Source organism: Oenanthe melanoleuca, chromosome 1 (assembly GCF_029582105.1).
Source record: "Oenanthe melanoleuca isolate GR-GAL-2019-014 chromosome 1, OMel1.0, whole genome shotgun sequence".
Classification (NCBI taxonomy): Eukaryota; Metazoa; Chordata; class Aves; order Passeriformes; family Muscicapidae; genus Oenanthe; species Oenanthe melanoleuca.
In genome coordinates, this window is record NC_079333.1 from 14,785,264 (window position 1) to 14,805,805 (window position 20,542).

Consider the following 20,542-nt stretch of genomic DNA (forward strand, 5'->3'; position numbering starts at 1 on the left):
TCCGTCTCTCAAACATACTGAGCCAGCTTTTGCTGATTCCCCTGAGAGATGTATCTGCTTGGATTTCCACTGACACATCTCTTCCCACTGCTTTCTGTTACAGGGGAATGTCCTGTAAATGTTCCTTTACCATCAGCTGCTTCTGCTCTGGGCTATAAGATTTTTCCTTCATTCTCCTTGGCTGCTGCATTTGTTGAGCCACCTGGCAGCACAGGACATCTCTGCAGGAAGCTGGAGAAAAGCCAACCTCTTTATCAGATGCACCAGAATGGCAAAGGACAGAAGATCCTGCAGCTCTGCATGTGCCAGGCTCCTACACTGACAGCAAAGCTTGTGCCTGTGGCTGAAAAAAAAAAAAAAAAAAAAAAAAAGAAACAAAGGTACCAGAGGACAAAAGCATGAGCAGTGTCATCCTAAGACAGACAGATCTGTGGAAGCAAGACCAACTGCTTGACTGGCCACCAGGACAGACACACAAGGCACCTGCAGACACATCTAGTGAAGTCACACCAAGAACAGAGAGAGAGCAGGGGCAGTTGGTAGGTGAGGTATCCTTTATTCAAGCAGTGAGTGATATCACACAGTACAGGCAAAGAAAAAGGCTTACAGTCCAAGAGAGACAGACATGAGACAGTAACTGAGGAGGATGGGAAGGAGAAGGTCCTTGGTGGAGCTGGGTGTTTGGGTGATGTGGAGGGGAAAGGTGTTGGAAGGGGAGAGGTGGGAGAAAGCAAAGGATTGCAAAAGCAGCTGTGGGACAGACACAGAAAAGCTGGCAGAGGGGATGGAGGCAAGAAGGAATGGTGGTGTGGTGGGCAAATGGGGTTAGATGGAGAGGTGAGAGCATTGCTGGCTGCAAGGGAAGGAGCCAAGGGGGAGAGATCTCTGATCAGCAATGAACCTTGGGGAGAGGGGAGAGAGCAGGGGCAAGGGGGGCAAAGACATTCACTGTCCTGCAGCTGCAAAGCACTACCTGCTTCATTAAATTCAGGGTACACTGGGGGGCTGTGTCCCTGCTGAAAAAATCATGGGATTATTTGGGTGGGAAGGATCTCCAAGATCCTCTTGTTCCAGCCCCCTGTCATGGACAGGGATACCTTCCACTAGATCAGATTGCTCCAGCTCCAGTACAACCTGGCCTTGAACACTTCCAGGGATTGGGCAGCCACTGCTTCCCTGGGCAAATCTCTTGGCTCCAAACAAGGTGGCCAAGCTGAACTTGTCTTCAGCTGGATACTAAATCCTGAACCAGACCAAGGAGCAGGTCAGTCCAATGGCCAGGGGCTGCTCTCAGGATTTCCCTGCCTTAACCATCTGGTACTGGAGCCATCAAGTGCTTATGGGTGTTGTTAACTGGCAAGAACAGACCCATCTGCCCCCATCATGAGCTGAGATTCCCTCCACCGTGTGCCATGCAGGGTGCTCCTCACTCTTCTGTCCCCCAGTTCTCCAGAGCTCTTTCAGAGCTGGAGAGGACACACTGGTCTCTCCCAGAAGATACAGGAACATCCAGCTTTGTTTGGGGCTTGGGGTTGTTGCATGCCACAGGCTAGCTTGGGGTGGGAAGAGGACAACAAGGAGGGTTCAGAAATGCCTTTCCCTTCCCATCTCTCACATATCACTGAGATCTGCCACTACCATCCATCATTTTCTGGTGGCTGGTCCTTGTCATTGGCTTCCATGGAGCAGACTGCCTGAAGGGAAAGCTGGCATTTTAGAAAGCATAAAGATGCCTTCAACCTCTAGTAGGATTTTCTTTTATTCTTGCCTCACGTCCTCCACATGAGTCAGGATTAGGAAGTTGTTCCCAAGGCACCCTGCAACAGAAATGAAGAGTGTTTACAAGCAATTCAGAGTTCATGATAGACCACCAGTCCTGAAGTGCTCTGAGCTGTGTTACCCCTCACCACACACCCCTGAGCTTGGAAGCAGACCCAGGGGCATTAGTGGAATTGCTCCCCACCCACAACACTCAGGTGAATAAAGGCAAATGGAAGTGAGGTGGCAATTCCCCAATTGAATCAAACTTACCAGGACACTGCTGGAACAAGGCAGAGCAGAAGCCCATGTCTGAGCATCACAATATTTTCCAAATGTGGAAAAGATACTGTTCTTAGAGCTGAGCACATCTGTATCATCATGTTTGTACTAGGGAATTTCTCCTTCTTGTATGGCTCCTCTTCTTGATCTGATGCCACTGTTGGGGATGGTTGTTATTCCTTGGATCTTGGGAGGTACAAGCATCTTCTGAAAAAGTCTCTTTCTCTCCTGCACTGGCACATCTCTAAATAAACCCTAAATCAAAAGAATATCATGACACAAGAGGCTGCATTTGTATAAGGGCTGATATGTCAGCTGGTGAAACATCCTTTTACCAGTCAGGGATGTAAAAATGATGTTTTAATCATTGAGCTGAGGTTTTCAAAGGGAGCTCAGTTCTGTGCTCAAGCTGGAGTGGAAGGATGAAGAGTGTCAAGGAAAAACTTCAGCCACCCATGCACAGGGTTCCTAGGTGAGTGGACATGATATTTAAAAGCAGCTCAGTAAAATTGGAAGCAAGGAGGCAACTCCTCATGAGACTGCTCATGGCAGTCAAAGTGACACCTCTGCAAAGCCTCTGATCACTCTGAGATCACAGAATTACTTAGGCTGGAAAAGACTCTAAGATGCTCTGTTGTTCAGTATTTGAGAGGGAGACTTAACTTTCAAAATTCAATTTATTGTCTCCCCTCCTTGTTCACTTCACCCAGACACCAACACTGACAAATAAGAGTATTTCTCCTCCAGCCAGTGCCTCCACACCTCCACATTAAATGCTCTTAAAAGACAAAGCACTTCATTTTGAATGAAACCCTCCATCACAGCCCTTGGAAAGAGCTGGGCAGTGCCAGTCACCAGTGATTTGGTGAAGACTGAGGAGTCAGTCAGACCAGTGGGTTCAGACAGTGATGGTTAAAGACCAGGGAGCCCAGGCCTTCCACCAGCCCAACAGCTCCTACTGTTCCCTTGAAGTGCATCCTGCCCCTTTCTGCACAAGGCTGAGTGAGTTCAGAGACCAACAGGGCAGCCAGGGCATCTTTTCCAGCACTGACTTTGGGCAGCTGCAGGGGCAGATGATTACCTAGGAAGAATGCAGCATGGAAAAGACCTGTACCTTTGTGTCATGGGAGAAGCACTTTGTTGCCCATCATGGATTGTCTCAGATAAGCCCCAATAATAATAACAAATCTTTTAGAAGCATTTTTTCCACTACCAGCAGTAGAGAAAGAAATTATAAATTCTGCAACCTACAGCCTGGCTGAAACACTCCAAAGACTATATAGATAGGTGTGATTGATGAATGGATGAAACTGGTGGGGAAGGGAGAGGGAAGGCAGGGTGATACAGAGGACATCAGAAAGCAGCACTGTTACTAGCTTGTGGTCAAAAATGGAATAAATTCAGAAAGTGATTTGCAAAACTAGGCAGGGATGAGAAATGGCACCCTTAGCAACAGGAGGGCAGAAAAGCTTGGTGGCCCCTGGATGTCAAGAGATGAGGAGAAAGAGGAGGTGGAGGAGAGGTTTCAGAATCACAGAATCATGGAATGGTTTGGACTGGAAGGGACCTTAAAGACCATCTAGTTCCAAACCCCCTACCATGGGAAGAGACACCTTCCACTAGACCAGTTTGCTCAGAAATACAGTAATTTTCTTCAGGTTGGTGGGGATATCCACCAACATAACAAAAATTGGAATTGCAAGCTAATTAAAATAAAAAAGAGATTAAGCTAAAATTAGGACTTACAATTTAAAACAAAATTGTGCCCTCAGTCCTGCTTTCTTCTCAAGAAAGCCAATGCTTTCATTAATACAAAATCACTGCTTTGCACTTCTACAGACTCTGCCAAGCACTAGCTCAACAGTGGCTGGGTTTGCAGTGCAATGAAAGTGTTCCACCCAAGAACTTGCCACCTCCTTCCAAAGAGGATTTATAGCCCCTTCAACCCTCCCATTGGCCTTTCAGGTGTTCTTCACAGAACAATAGAAAGGTTTGGGCTGCAAGGGACATTAAAGCTCAATTAATTCCAATCCCCTGCCATGGGCAGGAACACCTTCCAGTAGACCAGGTTTTTCAGGTTTGGTTTAGGGAGAAAAGAAAAGCTCTAGGCAGCTGAAAAAAAGTGTAATTAACATTGGTAAATACACACCATCTACCCTCCCTCCATCTCCTTGGGATTTGGTCTCTGCCCCCTGAGCCAGAACAAGGTGGACATGAGCAAGGCACTGCATGGACCCTCTAATCAAAGATATTTTATATAGAAAATAAAACTTGAGCCATCCACATCACTGTCCATCTTTGCACTTGCAAACCCTTATAGCTCATGCCAAACTGGTCTGGGGTCAGCAGCCACCTAAAGGGAGTCAGACAGTGCCAGCCCAGCTGTCCCTAAGTGGCACCTCTAAGCAACACAAGCCTCCTTTCAGCTGGACAGGCATTTCTGCCACTTAACTGTGCTTCTGATTGAGAAAACAAGATCAAGAGGGTGGTATTAGTCTTCAGCATTTATTTATCATTGGAAAAAGAACCCTTTGAGCAAGCAAAGATCACAAGCACGTCACAATCAATTGGCTGTACATTAATATGTGTGTGTGTGTCTGTGTGTGTACGTGTGTGAGACTCTCATCAGAATACCAACAATGGAAAAGCACCACGAGGAGGTGTGCTTAACATGTTTACAAGAGACAGTTTGTGATATGCAACCAAACCCAGGCCACAAAATATTAATTAGACACTTCCTATCTGCCTCCAAGAGGCAAGAGTTTGTGGAATGCAGGGGTGCCAGGTTTGGCACGGCTGTGCTGCAGATGAAGAAGCAGGTGATTGGTGTGCAAAGCAGTCAGGAAACAGGAGCTCAGTCAGCAATTAGCACCATTTTGCAGAAAGGAGTAACAGTACAATACAGTGAAAATGTGAAAGCAAGCAATAGCACAGGAACTCTCACAGGGTAAAAAGCAAAACATTTCTTCTTGTGTTTTTTGTTTTTTTTTTTACAAGAAAATTAAAACATATTACAAATCAGCGGTGGAACAGAATCAGTATTGTGGTAGCTGGAAACACAGAACAGCAGAGCACTGTTTCCCAGTGGGATTGACGAGTTCAGAGCCCAAAATGAAATTGAAATGGCAGAGATTTGGTCTCCTTTCTGATAAACCTGAGTGGGCTGGATGGGCACAGAGTCTGTGGAAGGTACAGCAATGCAGGATTTCACCCTGAGGCTTGCCTCTGCTGTAGTTCCTGGTGTTCAATGCAGTGCCAGCCCGTGTGCTTGGCTATGTGTGTGTGCTTGGATGCATGCTGCAGATATGGTGCACATGGAGCACAAGCCAGGATTTCTATCCCTATCTTGTTGATGTGAGAGGAAGATACCCAGGCCTTACCAGTCTCCCAGGCTCTTTCTGCAAACAAAACCTTTCAAGGACCATTCATCCCACCCAAAGACAGGTGTCAAAAATAGGCAGCTCAATGGCCCTTGGAAAGTTCCTTCACTAAAGAGGGAATTAAAACCACTGGCTAACACTCCATACCTAGCTTTGTAGTGACCTCATGGAATGGCTGGAGTTGGAAGAGACCTTAAAGATCTTCTACTTCCAAGCCCCCTCCACCAAAAATCTTCATGTATTACAGAAGCATAAAGCTATATTCTGACCACTCACTGTGTATGTCTCAAACACTGTGATGGATGCTCTCCATAAAGAAGAAATCATCCCAGGCTGGATGATCAGCAGTTCATCCAGAGCCATGGAGATGCTTGGATTAGGTGGTCTGAGCATCTTAGTGATATTCCTTGGGAAAAATTTAGTTCACCTTGAAGTCAAGGGCTAAATTCTCATCGAATTCCAGGTGAAATGGTGGCAAGTGTGGTGTATCTCTAAATGTGAAACTCAGGGCTGAAAAATAATAGGAAGAATTGTTTTTCATGGTCTGTCCTTATGTAAGATTGGTCTGTTGAGCTATTTGAACTGTCTAGTGCCTTCCTGATGTGTTCTGCCTGCTGTGACATATCATCTTCTCAGCTTATGCTACGTCCTGCAGGAAAGGACCTTACTGAGGAGTGTGAAGATGCATGAAGCATCTAAAAAGCCAAGGAATCACACCAAGTCTTGGGAGCTCATCTTCTCTGGCTAGTTGTCCCTTATGTGACACGTAGGAAGAGCTGTGAGCAGCACATGTCTCTGCCAGCTCAACACAAGCCTCTTGCTGAGCTGCTCTGGGGACAGAGCTGAGCAGTGCTGCAGGGGCTTCTGAGCACTCAGAAAAGCAATGATCAGTATGGACAGGTCAGCATCTCCATGAGGCATGCACATAAAAAAAAAAATTGGAAAAAAAAAAAAGCACTACATTCACAAAGATTTCCACAGTTTTACTTCCTGGAGGATTTTCCCTGGTTTCCTCCTAAAGAGCGGAGGGTTAAATATATATATATATTTCTATATATGAATATATATTTTCCACATACACAACCTGACTAGCTCATAGCACACAGTTCTAACACAGCTAAGCTTGGAATTACACCACTGAATTCAGAACACTACATTTACTGATACTCAAAGGTTTAGGCTGTTAGCGCAAGGCAAACAGGACACATCACATGACACACTGAACTTGGCATTTAGTCATTACTAAGGCCAGCAAATGTCACTATCTGTATATCACAGAGCTTTCCTCCTCACTGGAAACTTTCACTCAACCTTGTAGCCCACCACTCACTTATGTTTCCAAATGACCCAATTCCAATGGGATGAAACCCCAAAAACTGGACTCCTCACCCTCCCAACCCATCCATTTTTCTGCTAGATGGTTTCACATCTCTAAAATACCCCTAGCAGTAAGACTTTCCTTATTCCACCACCTCTACAGCAATACACCACCCCCCTACCCTACTTCCCATCTCTGTCTTTGTGCTTCCCAATTGTCCACTGGAAGTTTCAAGCTGGACTTCATATTAGGAGAGAAAATTTGGAGCACAATAATGGCAATTACCCTGCATTTCAACTTGCAGCAACTCTACTGTGGGAGGGTTAAACAGCTCCATTTGGTGGGATAAAGATTAATCCTTATGTATTTAGGACCCAGTCCAGAAGTTAGGCACATAAATTTGGATTGGGACCACAACTCTCCCACTGACCCAGATTCTGTGGCATGCAATGCCATTCTCTTGGGCCAGCTCATACTGGCTGACAAATGGTCCTACTGTGTTTAGGGCTTCCAAACTGGTCGTGGGGATTTCCTAGAGTAAGAGCACAGTAAATATGATTGAAACCCTGAGATCTTGTCTGGAGGGAGTCTAGGGATCCCAGCAACTTTTTTATGGCCCTCTTGAGATGCTCATGAGCCAACATGAACACAAACAGCTGGAAGAACAAACACAATGGGGGCTGACAGCTCCAGCCAACCTTGGTGACATTTCTTTCTACCCCTTGGAAGGTCACATCTGCAAACTAAACCACTTTCTGAAACTTAGCTCTGCCTATTGGCATCCCAGAAGTGAAGAAAGCAGACCAAGATTCAAAACAAAACAGGAATAATTAACAAGATCCATAACTTAGGGGAAACAATAGGGAAGAACAACCTGCTGATAACCTAGCCTAACCTGCCATGTGCTTGGAAAGTTTTCACTGCTCACTGCACCTTCCCTCACCATTTTTTTTTTTTTTTAATCAAGGACTTCAAGTGCTGTTGGTGAGTGAAGTTGCCTTGATGCAGCTAGACGTACTCCCAGCTACCCTTGGGGAGGATCTGGCCCTTTGCTTCCATGGGATCTCCTTTCCTGTTGCTCCTTGGAGCAGAATTCCCATCAGTGTCACCAGGGGAAATCGTTCTTGGCCACACCATTGATTTTGGTGGATTTACAGCATATCCATGGCACCATGACTGAACTGATCCTCTCTGCCTCCAAACCCCTTTAGCTGTAGACACCAGTGGGAGATGACACAACAATGGCCAACCCAAAAAGGCCTCATGGGATGAGAGCACAGCCCCTCCACGGCTCAATGGGCACTTCCATGCTGCCAAAGCACTGAAGAACCAAGCCTGAGGAAAGGGACAAGCTGTTGGATGTAATCATTGTTGATCCATCACCTTCATCTCTTAGGACCCTGCTTAAGCATCCTCACATCCCTCACTCTGTGCAGAGCCGTGTTGTGCAGGCAAAGCAGAACAACCTGACCTCAGAAACAAGGATTTCCTAATCCTCCTTGGAAATAAAACAGAAAAGCTTCTAATACAATCAGAACAAAAAGCAGATTAGAAGCCTCTAATTAATTTTGTGGCCTTTATTTAATCAAAGGGAATTAAAAAAAAAAAAAAAAAAGGAAGGAAGGAAGAAAAGGAAAAAAAAATGAGAAAGAAAGGAAAGTGCAGTGACATTTACTCTTTTGCCTCAGCCAGTTTATTGTTCATCTCTTTACTTTTCTCCTTATCCTCTGGCTTTGCAGTGTTGGAGGTCTCGGCGCTCTTTTTCTTGGCAGCCCGGCCAGATGCAATCTGCTTGTCTTTGGCCTTTTTCAGAGGTTTATGGCTTGTTGTGGTCTTTTTTGGTTTGGAAGGCTTTATGCTAGGCTTTTCCACCTGCATGGAGGGGACAGGCAAAACGACAACACAGAGATGGAGAAAGAGAGAGAGGGAGAGAGAAGGACAGACACAAGGAAAAGTGGAAAACAGGATTTAGATCTGAAACAGCACAGATGTTATTATCTGCTCATCTCTGCCCTGCCACAAAGGCAGGGGAGTAGCTGAGCTTATGCTCAGTTGCAAATGGCCAACTCCTTTCAGGATGCCCTGAAATCACTGCCCCAGGAGCCAGCAGAGCCCAGATCCAGATCAGGATAGAGCAGGGTGAATAGGAGAGGGAATATCATCAGTCATTTTATCAATTTCTGCATCTTTCTCTGACTTCAGGAAGGGTTTTGCAAACCAACAGAGGACTGTCTCTCTCTGGACTGGAAGCAGAGAAATTATGCTCAGGACAAAGAGGCTGCTATGTCTTCACCTTTCTTGTAGGAGGGGACTCCGCTGTTTGTTTGTCCTTCGCAGATTCCCAAAATGAGAAAAATTACTTTGGGATACCTGAGGTGCAGGACACCAATTGGCACATGAGAATATTCCACAACAATGTCTTGTTTCTACACTCCCAAAATAGGAAGGACAGTCACAAAAATTAAGGGAGAACAGAAGCTTTCCTCTCCTACAGGCTCGCCCTGCAATCCCTCTCAGTCCTCACAGATCTAAACACTCATCATCTTAGGGAACAACTTATGGTCCTCCATTCAAAACTTCACAGACTGACTCCTTTTATATGCAGATCCTCTGCTGGTCCTAGAAAACAAGGCTGGAAGACATTTCAGCCCAGGTCCTTCTCAACACATGTTCTCCATCTGATCAAAGTCAGAAGTGCATACTGTCAAAATCTGAGGAATGATCTGAATTAATGACAGAGGTCTGGCTTCTGGCATAATATGTAATGTGGGGCTCCTAAAGTTTTGAAGGGAGGAAAAAAAACTGCCTGGATAATCACACAGGAAATTAGAATAGAAAAACCTCTTCATCTCAGCCCTACCCTCACTTCTTTACAGTTTCATGTAGGGCACTACTGTCTCTGAAGTGCCTCAAGCTGTCCTAGAGCCCATAGAATTATAGAACAGTTTGGGTTGGAAGAGTCCTTAAAGAACATCTCATTTCCTACCCCCTGCATGGGCTGGGACATCTTCTACTAGACCTAGTTGCTCCAAGCTCCCTCAAACCTTTCACTGGGCACTTCCAGGCATGGGGCAGCCACATGGCCTCACCATCTCACAGCCAAGAATTTCTGCCCAACATCCCTTCTACCAGGCAGTGGGAAGCCATTCTCCATTGTCCTGTCTCTCCAGGCCCGTGTCCAAAGTCCCTCTGAGCTCTGTGCTAGCCCAGCCTTGCTGTGTGGCTGTCCCAGCAGGGGCAGGGCTGGCCCTGGGGATGGTGCCAGGTTTCTCACCTTGGGAGGTTCTTTGTAGGGCTCGCTGTAGAGAGTGCGTATCCTCCTGCGTTCCAGGTATTTGTTATCAGCTGGAGAAGGCTTGCTGGCTTCCCCCTTGAACTGGGCACTGTAACTGGTTTCATGGGTCATCTTCTCCTCTGGAGGCTTGTACTGGTTCTTTGCTTTTATCGCTTTCACGGGCTTGACATCTATCCAGGGTCTGAACTCATTTCTGAAGATGGAAAAGGAAAAGGGGTCAGGAATTAAACCAACAGGAGAGCAGTGATAACATGGGAATGGAGTCCTGCATTGCACAACCAAGTCTTTCTGGAAAGGATTTTGCCTCCATCCAATACATACATCCATTACACAAAAACTGTCTCCCAACAATTCGCTTTTTACCTCATCCAAAACCTACTGGCACGTTATGAGAAATTAAAATGAAACATGGTCTATTAAAATCAGCCAGTTCTGGACACTCCTTAGCCATGCTTGTAAGTAGAGATAGCTATGATTCCACCTATATTTCACCTATTAGACAGAACAATTTCGTTAATTTTATACTAAATAATACTAGATAAATAATTAGGACTAACAGATAACTAATTAACACAATACCAACTAAGATGTAAACTCAAGCAGAGAAGGGAATGCAGTTTACCAGGAATATTGTGAGCTGTGGCTTCCCTTTATTAACTGATAGTGGATTCCTGAATCACAGGGCAAAAATAACACCATGTTTTATTTCTTCTCGACAGAGCTGCAGCTTCTGGTAGAAAAAGCTCCAAACACAGCTGAAAGTGTGGATCAGTGTCTTCTGGACATATTCTGCTTCCCATCCACAGCTTCCTTCTCTTGCTTTTTGTAGTTTTTCCCAATAAAACACCAACAACCTTCCAGGTTTGAAGCAAACCATTTCAATTTCTCTCTAAAACTCACCATTCACTTGAGAATGGGGAAGGAGAAGCCATAAAGGTGTTGCTAATTTGGGAGGTTGTACTCAGACATTGGCCAAGACAGTGTTTAGATCCTTAAAACTCCAATGTAAGCCAGGATCTATCCCACCAGTGCTGATACAATCCCTCTGCAAAGGGGTAAACTTTCCTTGGAGATCACAGAACTGCAGAATGGTTTGAGTTGGCCAGGACCTTAAAGCTCATCTCATTCCAACCCCTTTCCATGGGCAGAGACACCTTTCAGTAGACCAGGTTGCTCAAAGCTCTTGTCTTAATTTCAGAGTTTCCAAGGCATTTGCCCTCTTGAGTTACAGACCCTGCCCCTCCTGCCTGTTCCACTTAGCCACTTTTGGGATGTATAATTAATTTTCAGCCTGGATTACTAGGAGTCCTGGTTTAAAAGACAAATATCTGCCTAGGAAGGTGGGAACCTTCCTGGAATGAAAGATATGACCCCCCTCCTTACTGTTATAACTTTGAAATTATGGGGCTTTCAGGCAAAAATAAGGGAAAAGGAAGAACAGTTCTTTACTAAAATAGATACATATATTTATACACACACATATAAATATATATAAATATGAAACAAGAAGACAAATATCAATGACAGCAGAAACAACATCAAAACAGACCCATCCCAAGGAAAGAAACCACCACACTGCTTCTCCCCCTCCCCCAGAACCATTCCAATGATATGCCAAGGCCCTGGCTACATCTTCATTTAAATCAAGGTTGGTTCACCACATCTATGACAAGAAATGGAGAAAAATTCCCTAAAGAAAAAAAAAAGAAAACCTAACCCTCAACACTAGGGAAATGAACTCTGTGTAAGGGGGCTGTGTAATCCCTTCCTATAATACTTTTGAACATCTTAATCAGCTTCAACCAAATTTGTCAAATGAGAATGGGGATATTTGGTTTTACTTCTAGGAAGATAAGCAGCTGTATTGAGTCCAGGGGATCAGGAAAGCTTAAGTATGGACATGTGCATGTCATCAGAGGATGCTCAGGCAGGGATGCCAGGCTGCAAAAGGTCATCTGCTGTGCTGGCTGAGGACAGAAAACCACGACTTGTCCCAGCCCAGCCACCTGCCCTGCTGTCTCTTGCTGCAAGGAAGGAAATTAATGTCCTTCAGTGAGTTTTAGCCCCCTGATCCAGAGAATGCCAGTGGGAGCTCTAGTTGTCCAGGAGGCAGAGCTGGGGTTGGGGGGAAGATTGGCACCATCTTTCCCTTTGTCCTTTGAACCACATGCTCTTGGTGGATGTGTGTGGGTGTGGCTGGCATTTTTGGGTATCTTTTTATTCTGGGGGCAGTCCATGACATTTGCCAGTTTTGTATCTATCTATTATTTTTGCCTGTTGCAGCTTGCTAGTAAACTGTTATTTTTCAGTATCAACTCATCTATGTTCCTTTTTGGTGGAAAGGGATTCTTAGAACCTAAAGGGAGACAACTCATTCTCCTTCTCCTTTAAATTAGCTCAAACCAAGACAGAATGATAAACTCAAAGTTCATCCTAAACTCCTCCTTTTGTTCCAAAGCAGACTACATGTTTTAAATATTGGAAATAAATAAAATGGTGGACTAATTCTCTCTGCCCATCTATCTCTCAGATTTCTTTCCTTGTGACTTCAAAACCCATTAGCTATTTTCTACTCTATTTGTGGCAGAAGTAGAAATCTCAGAGGTGAAAATCACAATAGCTTTCCTCAAGATCAGCGAATGGGCACATGGGGAACATCCAAATGAAGTTCTGCAGCTGAGGGAAAGAGGTAAGACTCCTATTTCTCACTCTTTCTCAAGACAGCTGAACAACCAGCCCCCTGGATCACCAGGTCAACCAGCAAGACCAAGCATCTGCAGAAGCAGAGACAAAGGACAAAGGCTGCTGTACTGTGGATGCAGGGAGTGGATTTTAGAGGCAGAACACAAACCAGGATTTATTCATTCTGCTGCTTGTAGAATGCTGGTTTATACAGAAGTGAGCTCTGAAGCTGTGTGACTGTGTTACCATAGTGCCTGGTAACTCCATTAGCAGATGTATTATGCAAACATAAACATGCAGGCAGTGACAGGCTTTCCCCCAACCCCCTGTGATCTCTGCAGAAAAGGCACAGAAAAGCACTGTCCTCCCTGTGGGCTGTCAGGGAATGCACTTCTGCAACAGAGCTGGGCTCTTAATGCAACAACCAGTCTCATCTGACTGAAAAATGAGACTGCTTGTCTCCATCCTTGCTTTGCTGGCCTGAATGCAGACACAATAATTCTGTCAGTACTCAGCTCCACTGTTCTTGGTGATTGGACTTGACCCTTGACTACTTTATGTCTCCCAAGATGAGCCTTTGCAAATAACAGAACAGCAGCCATTCTTAGGTGTATGCACACTGACACTGTGTCTGCCAGCTCTGGAATGGCTCAGCCACAGCCTCTGGAAATGGAGGACAGAAGGCAATCGATCTAGAAATACCACACCTTATTGACAAAGAAATTATAAATGCCAGTGTGCCACATGGATTCAGTGCACATCTAGAAATAGTGGGTTGCCCAGAGAAGCTGTGGCTGCTCCATCCCTGGAAGAATTCAAGACCAGCTTGGATGGGGCTTGGAGCAACCTGGTCTAATAGAAGTTGTCCCTGACCATGGCAGAAGGGTTAGAATAAGATGACCTTTACAGGTCCTTTACAACCCAAACCATTCTATGTTTATATTCTAAATCTAAATCTAAATCTAAATCTAAATCTAAATCTAAATCTAAATCTAAATCTAATCTAAATCTAAATCCTTTTCAGGCAAATGTTCTCACACCATCTAATACACTACAACTGGTCCCTTCAAGTGTGTGAGAGAGCATGGACCATGCTCATATGGAGTCCTACCACACCTGGGATGGACCAGCCACTCCCCATTCTTACCACATACACAGAATCAGACTGGTTTGATTTGAAAGGGACTTTCAAGCTCATGTCATTCCAACTGCCCTGCCACAGGTAGGGACACTTCCCACCAGATCACTGAAACACCCAGTGTGTCCAGTTCTCCATATCTGCCATCCAGAGCTGCAGACACAGCAGAAGGAGGAGAGAATCTCTGACCATTTATTACAGCTACAGCTGGTGCAACAGGCTGGTCTCAAAGCCTATTGTGATATTCAGGTAATATAATAACTTCAAATAACTGTTACTAGAATAGACACAGACTGTCCTCTGCTGCTTGCATCAGGGCACAGAAACTCAACATGGTTAATGAGAAATAATTTTTAAGTATCTCCATCTCTACCACAGATGAGTGAGGGAAAACAATCTATGGGGAGAGCCCTTGGAATATGCCAGCTCCTGAATCCAACTCAACAATTGTTTGGAAAAGCATTAGTTATAACAGGCCAGAATTGCAGCCAAGAGTGTGCCAGCAGCCTTGCAACCTGCATCACCATGTTTGAGTGTCAGGCACAGGGAATTTCCTAATGCAAAGTATGAAGGTGCCCTGCTTGGGGTCTGCATCTCTGTTCTGGCAGGGATGAAGGGGATGTCTCAGGAAGGTCACCTAAATCCCCTTCCAGGTGTGATGACTCTCAATCAAATGTCTGTCTGTGTTGTCCAAACCGTGCATGGCACAGCTACACTCTCTCCAGGCAGCTGCTCTGTACTTCCTGTGCAATTCCCTGTTGCTGGAAGTGTTCAGGGTCAGGATGGACAGGACTTGGAGCAGCCTGGTCTCATGGAAGGTGTCCCTGCCCATGGAAGGGAGTTGGAACTGGTTGGTCTTTAAGGTCCTTTTAAACCCAAACCATTCTGTGATTGGGTCATCTGGAACTGGCCTGATTCTCCAGGATCTTTATGTCACTCAGAGATGTTGTGTTATACATTTAAATACTTCTTATATGCAGTGAAGAAGTGAGAGGAAAATTAGCAGCTTTAAGAGTTAATTTTAAGAAATTATTCTGGGTATACTAAAAATATCTGCACACTAAGGTACCATATTAATTGCTCCTGTAACACTAAAACTTATGCTGGTTTGGAGAAAGTCCTGTCATTCTGACATTTCCCTCATTATTATTTAGCATTCCAAGGCCAATTTGTGGGGAAGCTGCCCAAAAGTTACAAAAACCTTCTGCAAAACGAAATAAGCCCTGAAAATGTTACTTTCCCTTTATTTTCACAACAGCAGGTCATAGTGGTGTCTGGACCTTTAAAGAATTCTGCACACCAAATTAAAGTATTCAAGGAACGTGCTAGAACCCCTCCTAAAAGAGGTCAGTGTCACAGCTCACTTAAACCTTTGCTCAAGCAGCAAGTATGAACCAACAGGCACAGCTTAGTCCAGCTCTGAAATTCTTCATCCAAGGGATTTTCAGTGCTCTTAATTTAGCTGAGGAAGGTTTTAAGAACTGCTTTCTTCACATGAAATGGAGGGTTGAAGTGAAATAGCAGCAAATTACACCTCCTAATTTTCTGCCTAGTTCTGGTCCCAGCCTTACAAAGAATAATTAGAATTGACAGGGAACCCAGTGCTGGCCTGAAATGAAACTTGAAATAAAACTCAGTGGAAAAGAGTATGATCAGGTGACCTTTTGCAAGCCACATTCAACAGGATAATTTCCCAGTGAGGGTAAAGAGAGTTTATCCATCTACAGACCAGAACACAAGGCTGTACAGAACAGGGCAGATGCATTGCAGATGCAAAGGCAGCAGATCTCATCAGATATCAGTAGCCTGGGGAGGTGGTGGTGGCCTGATCCATATCCATTAAAGCCAAAATCTCCACATGTGTCAGTGAACACCACACTGCTCTTGCATGAGGCTTTGTCCAGCCTGGTTGTTTTAATTGCATTTTCCCTTTGACTGAGGGTTGCTGAAGGTGGTGGCAAGATGAAGGAGACCTGAACACCCTCTTCCAGCCCAGCCAGGGCGCACTGGGGTTGAAATGAGCCCCCAGTTGTCTCTGGAGATGCTTGTCAAGTCCTGTGTAGGCACAGACTGCCTTTATCTACTGATGCCAAAGGAAAGATAAAAGTGGGGAGGAAGGACAGAACAGGGCAAGGTTTCACCACTTCAAGCTTCCACTTTCCTTGAAGGACTTTAAAGAGAGGCTACATTTGATCAGCAGCAGCACAGGGTGCTCAGTGTATGCTGCTGACAGCAGCTCTGCTGGCACTGAGCCAGGCCAATTCCCTCTTCTTGATGTACACACACAAAAAAATGAATAATGCAGAAAAAGGGGGACTTCATGGTGGAGTCCTGCACAGGAGGGATATTTCTAGCTTAATCTGGAAAAGATAATATCAATGTAAAAAGAAAAATATTCAGATATTTCACTGAAAAAAAAAGAAAACTTTACAAAATGTTTTTCAGTTATTTTAATTCTTTTTCATCCATTTTTCCCCTTATTCTACTCACAACAACACCAAAGACTATGAATCCTCTTATGAAGCAAAATATCAAAGTGCTTCACAAGGACTATTTCAGAACATCAGACTTCTCTTTAACGTTTCTCCAAACAAAAAGATACATTTGAGCCAAACTAAATAGAAAACGTGTCTGGGATTTTCAAATTATTTTGCCTTTCTGGAATACAGTGTCAGTAACTCTTAAGTATTCTCCTGCTCTTAAAACAGGAAAAGAGAGTTGGGTGAAATGAAGTAGGGGGAAACCAAAAAACCATAATAATGGCTGGTTGAACTCAATGCCAAAGGAGGACACTGAACTTCAGTATATAATGAAATTTAACTAAGTCATGGCTGTTCAGATGGATATCAAGAGTCTTCAGAGGTGTCTTCAGCATTTAGCTGCTCCTTGAAGAACCATGAGCCAAAGCAGGAGTTGGTCCATGATGCAGGAATCTCCTCCAATCCCCCTCTGGTTGTCTGGTTCTGGCTGTGATTGGCTGAAGATACTGGACTACATGGATTCCAGGCAAATCCTGCTCAGAAAGCATTGCTCAGGTGAGCAGCAGGCTTGTGTTTTGATCCTAAAGCTGTTCTCTTTTCTAATGTGAACAGAAAGAAATACATTTGGACTCAGCATAAACAGGTGCATCCTCCTGCAAACAACTGATTTTAAAGCCTGACCAATGGTTAGTGCTGTGCAAGAGCCAAAACCTGCTCCTAGCCCATTTCCAGCAGCAAAGGAATGCTGCCCCATGCTGAGGCTCCTCATGCAATAGCACACAACACAATGTGCTCTTGCCTTGCTGAGAAATAAACCTAAAATTCTGGGCCAGAATGATTTCTTGCTTTGCCTGATGTTTTACTGGCACACAGCACCCCAAGATCCTGGAGCTGTTGGAGTGAGTGTGGAGGAGGCCATGGAGATGCTGCAGGGGCTGGAATCCCTCTGCTCTGGAGTCAGGCTGGAGAGCTGAGGGTTTTCACCTGAGAGACCTCAGAGACCCTGTGCCTCAAGAGACTCCAAGAGACCTGGAGAGGGACTTTAGGCAAGGGGCTGGAGTGACAGGACAAGGGGAATGGCTTCCCACTGAGGTTAGATGGGATATTGGGAAGAAATTCTTCCCTATGAGGGTGGTCAGGCCCTGGCACAGGTTGCCCAGAGAAGCTGTGGCTGCCCCATCCCTGGAAATGCTCAAGGCCAGGCTGGATGGGGCTCAGAGCAGCCTGGTCTAGTTTAAAGTATCTCTGCCCATGGCAGGGGGCTGGAACAAGAGGATCTTTAATGTCCCTTCCAACCCCAACCAGTCTGTGACTCTGTGATTCAGCCATTTAATTCCACTTTCCACCCCAGCCTCCTTTAGTTAAAAGGTTAATTCCAACCAACTCCTGTTTTCAATGGTCTTGTCAACACACAAATTTGCCACTGCAAGTGTAAGAACACCCTTGTCACTGCCTGCTGCACCCAGTGCCCCATCTCCCACTCCTGCATGGAGGCTTAATGACAGATTTATCCTCTAATGCCTGTGCTATTATCTTGTACACAATAATTTACTGTAAAGCTTCAGTGAGGCTGTGAATGGTACAAAGAGGCTCCTGGTGGCCAAGGGTATTTTTTCCCCAAGCATTAATAATTAACCTCTAAGACTTGCAGATACACACACACACACACATATAGATATATATATAAACATATGTACAGAGAGCAAGTCTGTTTGGATAAGCCAATTGTGTACAAAGACTAAAACAATGTGAAATATATTAATGAATTAATTTGAAACATGGACAATGGACAATGGGGTGAATGTGAGCAGGATGGGAAGGGACCAGTATCTAAAGATCTCTGGTGAGACCCCATCAAGCACTGGCACTAAAGAGGAGAAAAGTACTGAGCCTTCAAGAAGGTGACTTTGGCACTGCTGAAGGAGGTTATGAGCAAGACAATCAATGAACTGGAAAGGATGAAACCAAGTGATTTGGCAGAGCACAACCATGAAACCATCCATTTATAAAAACTGTTTGAGTCAGCAGCCCCCAAATAATGGATATTGCACTGCCTGAGGACCATGGAATGTGGGCTTTCAAGGAGGAAGAATTATTGTGCAGGCTGTCATGATTAAAATGTCACAAAACCAGGACTGAAGGTGATGGTGAACCCTGCAGAGGGTCATAGAGCTGAGTGAGACACATAGCTGTGGGTAACTAAGAGTAACATCCCAGCCAGTGTGGGGAGGTGTATGTATGATGCCAAAGGTGAGATAAATCCTCAGCTCATACTAAGTGGCACATCTAAGCAGCTTTGCCACATAAAATCTACTTTATGGACCAGGGCAAAACACTGGCACCCCCAGGATTGTTCCCTTTTTCCACTGCTGCCTTCAGCTTAGATCTGCTCTCCAGCCTCCAGCTCCCTGTGCTCCCCAGCCACAAGAAGAACACAGACTGAGCCTGATAAAGGATATCCATCTTTTATCCAAAGCATCTGCAACAGCCCAGGAGCTCAAAGCCACCCCAATCTCCTGGCAGCTAAACCCCTGCCAAAGGGAACAGCATGGACTCTGAGGAGCCTAATACTGGGAGATCCCACAGCAGAAACCCCAGAAACCAGGAAAAGCTGTATCTGGGGATCTGGAGAGAGGTTAAACCAAACAGTACTGACACCTCCTGGTGTGAATCACAACCCAGTGGAAATCTGGGTAGTGAGTTATTTTGGTGCCACAGGATTGATGTTTCCAGCTGACAGTAAACATCCTGCTGTGGAAGCAGATATTGTGCACTGTTTTATGTTATCTAGTAGTAATCCTTCAATATCAGAAATTTCTGACTGGTTGACACTTCACTTTACAGACTGTAAAAGCTACACCATATTTTTACAAAGCAGGAATCTTCTGCACATTCCTTGGAATGTGTGGAGTCTTCTCCCCAAAGTTGAGATGTTGACCTTCATGGTTACTCCCCTGGGGTTGAGTGATAGGACTTTGTGTACCCCATCATCAATTGTGGGAAGTTACACTGACTCCTCATCTATACTGTAACAGATTAGCTGTAATACAGGTACATTTATATTGTGCACTGTTTTATGTTATCTAGCAGTAATCCTTTGTTTAATCCTATGTAGTAAGTAACTCTGTTTAAGGCCTTTCATCCATTAAGCTCCTGTCTATTCAAGCAATAACTCATTTTATATTAGAGCTGATTGGCCATCCTTAAGAACTTGCAAGTGAGAGTGATTTAGCTGTGGGTCACCTGAGCAAAACTGCTGCCAGAAATCTGAACCTAACACTCTCACTCGGTCCATAACAGAGCCAAAGTGCTTTTTTGAGAATTTGCTGAGCCAAAGAGCATCCCATATCTGACTCTCTGCTCAAGACAACACACACCACTGCACAGAAATAAGGACATGTGAATTAAGCAGGCTCATCTATTAGGGTCCCAGGGATAAAAACCCTTGAGAAGGAACCTTCGTGTTAGGAAATGTGGAAGAAATTGCAAAGACAACATAGCATTGGAAATTCTTCTCTAAGTGCAAAGATTTTTTAGTTGAATTCATGGTGACTGCAATGAATTCAAAATCTAATGGGATGCAGAGAAACAGGCAGCTGCTTGCCTCTGTTCCTCCTCATGCAAAAAGGGCACAATGAATCACTGAATCTTTAAGAATGGAAAAGCCCTCTAAGATCATTGAGTCCAGCCAGTCCCCAGCACTGCCAAGCCCACCACTAACCATGATTCCAAGTGCTCTATCTGCCTCTCCCTGATAAATCTGTCTGTTAAATCCCTCCAGGATGGGGACTCTACCACTGCCCTGGGCAGCCTGTGCCAAGAATGAACAGCCCTCATCTGATGGCCTGTGAGCCTTTGGTTCTAGTGGGATTCTTGGCAGAGAGATATTTTCACACCTCATATAAAGTATCTGAAAACACAAATTGCAGATGAACTAAAAATGCATTATTTCAGTTCACCTGAAAACTTCAGCACATGCATAGAGGCCCTTAGCTGACCCATGGATGTAAATATGGACAATAAACAACTTTCTGAATCAGAACTTCATACTGCAAAACCAGTGGATGAATCCATGTGAATCCATGATGTGACTTGTAAGAGGAGAACCTGGTGCACAAACATGCTGATGAACACCTAGGGAAATGAAGCTTTTTAAGGTCAAATGAAGCCATTGCATTTCACAAACTCAGTGTCATCAGTCCCTGATTG

The 20,542-nt window shown here is 44.7% G+C and overlaps 1 protein-coding gene across 2 annotated transcripts in view; it reads right to left on the reverse strand.

The window, feature by feature from the left end:
• Positions 1 to 366: 366 nt before the first annotated feature.
• The window catches only part of MAP6 (microtubule associated protein 6), a 40,499-nt gene continuing 20,323 nt past the window's right edge, over positions 367 to 20,542 (reverse strand). Inside the window, exons 2-4 of one of the 2 annotated variants that reach the window (XR_008841428.1) lie at positions 10,013 to 10,226; positions 2,032 to 2,295; positions 367 to 1,817 (exon numbers count right to left, since the gene is read on the reverse strand). Coding sequence is in view for 1 of the 2 variants with exons in the window: in XM_056501035.1 (XP_056357010.1) it covers positions 8,410 to 8,610; positions 10,013 to 10,226 (415 nt within the window). In the remaining variant the exon portion in view is untranslated. Of the gene's footprint in view, positions 1,818 to 2,031; positions 2,296 to 4,503; positions 8,611 to 10,012; positions 10,227 to 20,542 lie in introns of those variants that run through there. The other variant, XM_056501035.1, reaches the window with a different exon arrangement.